Genomic DNA, 8,424 nt, shown 5'->3' on the forward strand with positions numbered 1-8,424 from the left:
GCTGGCGGCGGGCCCGCGCCCTACGAGCGCAGGGTGCGCTGGCTCCGCGAGATCCAGTCCACGCTCCGCGAGCGGCGGCCCGAGCGCGCCAGGCAGCTGCTGTGCCTTCTGCGCCAGGCGAGACGAGGAGCGGGCGGCCGGGGTCGGGCCGGGATGGGAGGGCCGGGGCTGCAGGATGCGGGGAGGATGGCTTCCGAGGGCGAGATGGGCTGCAGGGGCGGAGGAAGAGCACGGTGGGCTGGAGAGACACTCTGGCGAGGCTGGCCGACTCTGTGTGGAGGAGGGGCTTCTGTGTCAGGGGCTGGGGTCTGTTGTGTGTCGAGGGTGCCCCGGCCTGGAGCTGAGCCCACATGCAGGCCTTGGCAAGCAAAGAAGAGGGCTGGGCAGAGTGGGGAACAATGTTGTTTTGAAGAACAATAGGAAGAGGGGGAAGCACTGGACCCTGGGAAGTGGCAGCCCCGCAGGTCTGCGGGCGCAGACCGAGGCACCATGGCAGCACGGACAAAGCCACAAGGCACGCATCCTCCTAACAGGCAGCTGGTGCCCGCTGAGCACACAAGTCTGGTGTGGGTACATCACGGCGACGCGTTTGGGCAAGAGGGCTCCGGTTCCACACACATCGGGCACCCTAGCCTGCGCTCCTGAGCCTTGAGCAACACGAATGTGGGCTCCAGAACCACCCTGGGGTGAACTACTTCTTCCTCTGCCTAGTTCCCATCTCCTGCAGCAGCTGCAGCCGCCACCTGCCCAATGCTGTGAGCTGAAGTCAGCCATGCATGCAGGTGTTTAACCTCCAGAAGGTAGATGAGTGGAGATGGGGAAACTGAGGCATGGAGCAACGTGGTGAGCCTAGGGTCCACAGAGAAAACTGGGCAAGTCAGGACTGTAGCCTGCCTTCCAGGCTTGCCCCTCCTCCAGCCCCAGCTTTCCTGTCTGGACTCAGTGGGCTGGAAAGGTGCAGCTGGCCCTTTAAGAGGAGCTGTCCTGACCAGTGAAGGCAGGCTGCAGTCTGGGGCCCTGTCTGGGTCTGCCGGGACTCACCAGCCTCCTCTTCTCGCTGCTCACTGTGACTCAAACCGTGTTGAAAATACAAACAGCAGTGCAATATCTAATCAGCCAGACTGAGCCCAAGGCACCAGCTGGGCATTTTCCCTGGAAACATCAGAGAGAGAGAGAGAGAGAGAGAGAGAGAGAGAGAGAGAGAGAGAACTTGAAAACTACCTGGGTCACCAAGAGATTGGGTTCTGAAGGTTAGCAAGGGGCTTCTTCTGCCCCATAACCAGCTGCGGTCCTGCCTTTCTGTTCCTGGGCATGTAGTTTGCATCGGCTTGGGGAGGGTACACACAGAGGCTGGAGCTTCCTCCTGGCTGTGCCTAGCCCATAAGCTGTCAGTGCATCCTCTAAACAGACCCTGTGGAAGGATCCCATACAGGAATGGGGAGGAGGACATAAAGGACAAGGACAGGAAGGCCAGGCCAGTGCCTTAACCATAGAGCTGATCGAAGGGTAGGAGAAGGGGCTGGCACAGGGAATTTAGAGATTTCCAGTGGTGTAAGACTCTGATTTCACTTCCAGACCACTTGGTCTCCGCCAAAGGGGTTCAGCATCAAGTTCATGTGTTTTGTAGAGGTGTTCTGGTAGCCCTGTCTGGAGGGTTGTGGGAGACTAGGAGACCTGGGAGGAGGATGCAGGGGGGTTAGACCTCAGTAGAAGCAGTAGGGAGGAAAGAGTGGGCCCACTAAGTGAGCCAAGGGAGAGAGGACAAGGGGGAAATGGTAAGTGAATCCTGGGAAGGTGACAAGGCTGCTCCCTCCCTCCCTGCACTGGCACTCAGGACATGAGGCCAGCTTCAGGGCAGGGGATGAACATGAAGAGGCTGAGTGTTTTTGGAACATTCGAGCTGGGAGAGAGGCCCATCCCCACAGGCTGGGGTAATTGCTGTACCTCAGGAGACCTCAGGGATAGTAGGGAAGGCAAAGGGCCTAAAAGGAATCATGGGAGACATTGCCATTCAGGGGTCATCAATGGAGCAAACAGCCCTAGAGAAGGAAAGGTGCCATATCAAGACACTCTGCCACCTCCATCTGCTTATTACCCCCATCAGGGCCCTGGTGTGTGACCCCCTCCTCATTGAAAGGGTCCACCTGCTGCTGTATCACTTACTGCCTTTGGGCAACTCCAGCAAGCCTCAGGAAGGGAGATGGGGACCCAGGAACCAGCAGAAGGACATCTAGTGGGCCAGCCCAGAGAAGGAAGGCTTCATTCTCTGGCTCACTCACCTATGTCTGCATCACCCACAGGACCTGGGTCTTGAGGGCACCCTCCTCACTGACATCCTCTATAGGAACGTGACCTTCCTCAACCTGGTGGACCCCATCTCCCATGACCTGCTAGTGAACCTGGCCCGGGACCTGCAGTGCCCCAAGAAGGTAAGCATAGACCCATTTCCACAGTAGCACGCACCACTGTGCCGCAAGCCTGAGGACACAAGTTGAACAGAAGTCACAGGGGAACCCTGTAGGAAACAAACTGTTCTGACAAGTTCATTCAAAGATCTGGACTGGCAGCCCTTGAGTTCCCAGGGGCAGAAGAGAGCTGGTCCAGCCTGGAGCCTCTGTTTACTTCCCCCTGTCCTACTTGGGGATAGTTGCTCTCTGCAACCCTTCCATGGCAGCTTGGGTCACAGGTATGGCCCTCCTCGTGCTAAGCTGGACTCTGCCCTCCCTACCTCCACTCCCTCCCATGCCAGCATCTTCCATGAGCACACACTCAGCCCCTGACTGTGTGGAGCAGCTCCCGAGCCCTGGTCACAATGAATCCCCTACATGAAACAGGTGCCCACTTCAGGCTCTGCCAGCTCTAGCATCTGCATACAGTTGGCTACGCACAGTTATTACAGTAACCACCAGGACTTGCTGTCCCATGTGCATCGCGTGCTCCTGGGACTATTAACAGAATGACCGTATAAAGGAACATTCCAGGTAGTGGAGCATGACTGGTGCCAGCTCTGTGGAAAGCTCATCCTGTACTCCACCCCCAGGCTCTGCAGGGGCCTCTGTTGGGGCCCAGTTAGGATGGGGAGCGTCAAGATGTGGTGCTGTAAAACATTAACCCCCCGGCCCTATCGGCCCAGACCCAGGCCCACAGGCAGGGTATAGCTTGGAAAACGAGAGGAAGAACATGCTGACCTGGCTTCTTCCTATTCCCTGGGACTGGCGTCAGTGGAGCTGGGCTCCCTCGAGGGGCCTAATCTGGACTCCTCCTCCGGCAAATCCCTGGGGGGTACCGAGGGTGTGCAGGCCACCAGCTGCTAGCTGGAGCCACTGGCCCTAAGCCTGAGAACAGGGAACAAGGGCTCATTGTCTAGGCTTCCTCCCGCCGGGCACTGCGGGTTTTGGACCAGCCTGTCCTGCTCCCCGCAGGCAGTCTCCTCTGGCTCTGGGCCAGATCAGGCCAGGGTGGGGGTGAGAGGGCCTGAGTCTCACCGTGACAACGCTGCCCCCAAACCCACAGGACTATGAGCTCTGGAAATCCTCGGACAAGATCTGCCGGCAGCTCATCTACCATCTCACCCCCCACTCCAAGCGGCAGCGAGGGCCCAGCCACCCCCAGAGGAAAACGCAGAACTGGTAAGGGGAGCCCCGCCACTGGCCCTCTCTCACTGAGAGCTTGCTGCTTGCAGTCTCACCCAGTTGGTTGCTCCTCTCATCTGTACTGAGTCTCCATTCCTGGAAGCCTGTCTGGCCCTTGGCAGCAGATGCACCTGAAGCCAAGCTGCCTGCTCTATATAAAATACCTTCCCATGTCCTCCAGAATGGCCCTACTCCCCTTCATTCATGCATCCCTCAACCCCTAGCCTGTTTCAGGGCCTGGACCTCTTTTCATACCCACCACCTGAGAACTCCGCAAGTGTCAGGTGTATCTTTATAACCAGTGGTGAGGGAGGGAGAGTCTATTGCACCATGCCCATTGGACAGGGAGAGAAACTGAGGCCAGGAGCAGCGGAGTCTTGCCAAGACCATACTCCTAATTGTCCTGCAGCCCTTTGGGGATTCACCATCACCAGGCTGCTAGAAGCTGAGGCCGCGAAGGCTATCAGATAGCTCACTGAGGTGGGGGCCCACCCCCATCATTCCATAACAGCCTCATGCATACAGGCCCGTCCCGGAAGTAGCTGCAGGCCTGGGGCCCTAGAACCATGGCCAGGAATAGACTCTGGCGCATGGCCCCTACTAGTCTTCTACCTCCTTCTGTCCCTCTGATGGTCCAGGAAGAATCTGGAGCCCATGTAATTGTTCCCTGCTACGGTGGGTGGGCACCCAAGAGGCGCATTCACTGCTCTCAGCTCCCCCGTCCAGCCCATCTGCCCGGCGGGTGGTGCCCAAGTGAGGTAAGAGAATAAAAAGTGAAGGGTGGCAAGAGAGACCCTCCTCAGTCTCCCACTGTCCCTCCCAACCTAGAACACAGGGAGTGCTCCCCCTGGACAAGTCCTCCCCCACGCCCACTGATGCTCCTCTCTTACTACCCAAAGGCCAAGGGGACCAGCCCCACCCTCCACCTCCTCACAAGAAGCTTTTCCCTACCCTGAAGGAGCTGACTTCCAAGCGGGCTCAGGGGGAAAGTGTGGGCTAAGGAGTCAGAGCACCTTGACTTGGGGAGACCTCGTCCCCTCTTAGTGATGTGTTGTCCTTGAAGAGTTATTTTCCCTCTCTGCGCATCAGTTTGCTCCTCACTAGAACGCCCTCCTAGGCTGGCAAAAAATGAGTGAGATAACAAATATATTCAGTTATATAACAAATATAACTGATGCTGGACACGTGGTAAGGTTTTATAATAATAGAGTAAGTCCCCGACATATAAATGAGCTCCATCCTGGGAGAATGTTCTTAAGTCCGATTTGTTCGAAGGTCTGACAAAGCGAGTCTTACATGCATCTGTGAAAGTTCACAAGTCCAGCGTGCGGAAGTCAGGGACTTACGGTCATAGCTCACACCTGGAACCTTAATTTAATCTTTGCAGCAACCCTGTCCTCTTTCTCCAGGACAATTGAGCCCAGAGAGGTTCCCAGAATTGCCCCCGGCTGCGCGTGTAGAAAATGGTAGTTGTAGCCTTACTCCCAGACAGGGACCAGGCTGTCGTTGTTTGTAATCACTTGAATCCTGTCCGGGTCTGGGGCCCTTGCCTAGTCCATCCCACTTGTTGTCCTCCCACAGCCTCAAGAGTGGCTTCCAGAGGACTCTGCTGATCGGGGAGACAGTGGACCTTTCGGGCATCCCGCTGTCAGCACGAGACGTACAGCACATCACCCGCTACCTGGGCAGCCACGGGGCAGGGCTGGCGGTGCTGGACTTGAGCTTCACGGGGCTCAGCGATGAGCTCCTGCACCTGCTGCTGCCCAGCCTGTGGATGCTGCCCCGCCTCACCCAGCTGCTGCTCAATGGCAACCGGCTGACCCGGGCTGCTGCCCGTGAGCTCACGGAGGCTGTCAAAGATACCACCAAATTCCCTGCGCTGGCCTGGGTAGACCTGGGCAACAACGTGGATGTGACCTCACTACCCCAGCCCCTGCTCGTCGGCCTGCGCCGGCGGCTAAGCCAGCGTACCTCGCTCCCCACTATCTATGAGGGCCTGGACTTTGAGGCTGGGCGTGGCACAACTGGGTCCCCCACTGCTGCCTCAACTTGGGGCTCTACAGCTGCTGACCCAGGGCCTGAGCCCCAGGCCTGCTGTGCCAGGTGACCTGCCACTCACCTTGCTGTCTATCATCCATTAAGGATGCTCTTAAGCACATGAACAGCAGGTGGTGGAGGTGCCACAGGCTGCTGGAGAACCAGTAAAAATGTTCAGCCTGAGAACCAGGGGATGCGAAGAGACCGATCTCCCAGGAGGCCAGGCAGCCCATTTAGGAGGTTCAGCCTTCCCTCGCAGAAGGGGCCCTGGCACCCTCAGCCCAGACCTTACAATAAAGTGGTGACCCCCATTGCCTCAGCCTTTCTGCATCACACACCTTCAGGTCCCCAAAGTGCCAACTTGGCTACTGTGGTGGGTTGCCCCTGTCTATGCCAAAGGGTGGGGCCAAGGCCATACTGACCTTCCTCATGGTGCTTCCATATGTAGACCTAGGTGTGGGGTTCTTGTGTCCAATAGTATGGGCTGGACACTTAGAGGAGGCTTCACATCTTGGCAGAGTTCGGGTTCTATAAGTAGGGGAGCTGAGGAGGAACAGGTTGGGAGCCTGGGGTGGGGTGCAGAGCTCCGTGTGCAACCCTGCCACAAGCTCACATGTGAGCCCATGCTTCCTCAGGACCTCCTGGGCTGGGAACAAGGCCGCACTGACCTCAAGGCCATTGCTGACTAGAATGGGAGGACTCAGGGCTGGCACAGCGCTGCCCACAGCCCTAACCCCCAAGCCTCTGTACTGGTGAGTGGGCAGCTCAGCAGCGTTAGGAGATGCATGTGGCCAGAGACAGCTATGCATTTGCTCCAGGGTCAGGGTGTCCCCACAGAGAGTACACAGGGGGTAGAAGTAAGGGATAGGTGGGTGGAGGGGAGCTGAGGACACAACAGCCCTAAGGCTGCACCCATAGGTGGCACTCTCTCTCTTCTTCCTCAAGAACCACAAAGGTGGGCTCCTGACTGGAACCTAGTGCCATGTTCAACCTCACTGTCCTATGTGAGGAGCTAGTGTTCAGTTCAACAAGCAGATAGGTAAGATAGGCAAGAAAAGTATTTAGAGATGCCTAGGGGGAAACAGAGGTCCAGAGTGGGAAAGCCAGTGGCCTAGGGGTCCCATGCTGAGCCAAGGCATAGGTCTGGGGGCCTGGACTCCTGCTAGATAAGGAGAGGCCTGACAGCAGAAGGACAAGGGCCTAGCAGAGGGGCTGGGGAGAAGTCAGGGTCCCCCTGGGACTGTGTACCCTGCCCCACCAGTCCTGACCTTCTCTTGTGTCATTGACCCTCTAGGGTCAGAGGCCAGGGCCAGGGCCTCCAGGGATGTGAGTGGCACATCCATCTCCCAGGGGACATGGATTCTGTTATGTCATCAGACCCAGGCCAAGGGGGTTAGCCAAGAAGGGAGAGGACAGAGATTTACCGTCAAGCCGCACAGATCTCACGGCTTTTGGCGATTCCTTATCAGGAGGCCGTGGGAAGAACACAGGGTCCAGCCCGGCTCTGCTTCTGACATGCTAGAAATGAACAGGCCCTTCTCCTCGCTGGGTCTCATTCTCAGCTTTCTTCCTTCTGTTAAATAGAGCTTAGTCTCCAGGCCCTCCTGGCCCTCAATGCTTTGTCCTGGGGCCCTGATACCTTCCTTGTTTTAAAGACGTGGATTTCCCCTACAGCTGAGAATCATAGAAGTTCCTCCCAGAACAGGGGGTTGGGCTTCCCAGAGCCAGGCAAAGTGGGATAGAAGGTGGACCAGAGACAAGAAGGAAGGGAGGGCCACACTTGGGGCCTGCAGGCTGATCAACCTGTCACATGTGCAGGCAGCTGAACATTCCCCCGCAACTCCTTATTGGAGAAAGGCCAAGCTCTCTATGTCCCTCCAGTCCTCCTCGCTCCCTGCCCACGGCTGGCCTGAAGCCAGCCCACAAACCTTGGAATGTTAGTGCTCAGAGAGAGTCCTGCCTGGATGGCTCAAGAGGACCCAAGCCAAGTGTCCCAGGCCAGCTCCGGAGAATCCAGGTAGCAGCAGATGGTCTCAATCTCTCGGCCATTTGGACAGTGCTGTGGCTGAGCCAGAGCACAAGACAGCATAAGAGACACAGGGAAGGATGGCCTTGTTGCTAGGCAGAAGTCCTCATGACCACAGGCAAGGCCCTTCTACGGGCAGGGACACAGAGCTGCAGCAAGCGAGGGCTTGTTCCTTGTCTTAGTCTGTTCTGTGCTATTCAGAATATAGCAGCCTGGGTAACTGAAAAAGTTTATTTGGTTCCAGCATCTGGTGGGTGGCAGGTCCACAGCTGCAGGCTGTATCTGAGGGCCTTCCCGCTGCACCTCACATGATGACAGGCTGCAAGGGAGCAGGAGGGGGACAGACTCCCCTTTATTATAGAACCACTGTGCTAACAAATGAGATGAATCTGACCAGGAGAACACACTCCCTCACTTCCTGGAGAGCTGCTTTAAAGGCCTCATCACGTGAAACTGAGTAGGGATGGAGTTCCCAGCACATGCACTCCAGGGCTGGGGAGATGGCTCAGTAGAATAAGCACTTGCCTGGCAAGTGCAAGGGCCTGAGTTCAATCCCTGGTTCAGCCTAAAAAAAAATAAAAAGCAAAAGCTCCTCTGGGGAAGCTACTCAAACTGTAGCCTGCCTCATGTGGCCCTGGGGGACAGAGTATGGGCCAAAGCAACTCCAGCCCCAGATCCCGATTAGGAGGCAGGCAGCTGGGCCTCCCTTGAGTGATAGGGTTGGAGCCA

General features: G+C 57.0%; 2 protein-coding genes across 2 annotated transcripts in view; one reads left to right on the top strand and one right to left on the bottom strand.

The window, feature by feature from the left end:
* On the top strand, positions 1 to 5,988 carry Lrrc75b (leucine rich repeat containing 75B; the record flags this gene model as incomplete). Its single annotated transcript, XM_023720941.1, has 4 exons — positions 1 to 117; positions 2,301 to 2,429; positions 3,514 to 3,629; positions 5,214 to 5,988. Coding segments are annotated over 4 exons (888 nt in total), but the record flags the coding sequence as incomplete, so codon positions are not given.
* The window catches only part of Ggt1 (gamma-glutamyltransferase 1), a 41,132-nt gene extending 33,721 nt beyond the window's left edge, over positions 1 to 7,411 (bottom strand). Inside the window, exon 1 of the mRNA XM_004636320.2 lies at positions 7,094 to 7,411. The gene's annotated coding sequence lies outside the window, so the exon portion shown is untranslated. The remainder of the gene's footprint in view (positions 1 to 7,093) is intronic.
* Positions 7,412 to 8,424: the final 1,013 nt, after the last annotated feature.

The sequence above is a fragment of the Octodon degus genome, unplaced genomic scaffold (genome assembly GCF_000260255.1).
Source record: "Octodon degus isolate 3935 unplaced genomic scaffold, OctDeg1.0 scaffold00079, whole genome shotgun sequence".
NCBI lineage: Eukaryota > Metazoa > Chordata > Mammalia > Rodentia > Octodontidae > Octodon > Octodon degus.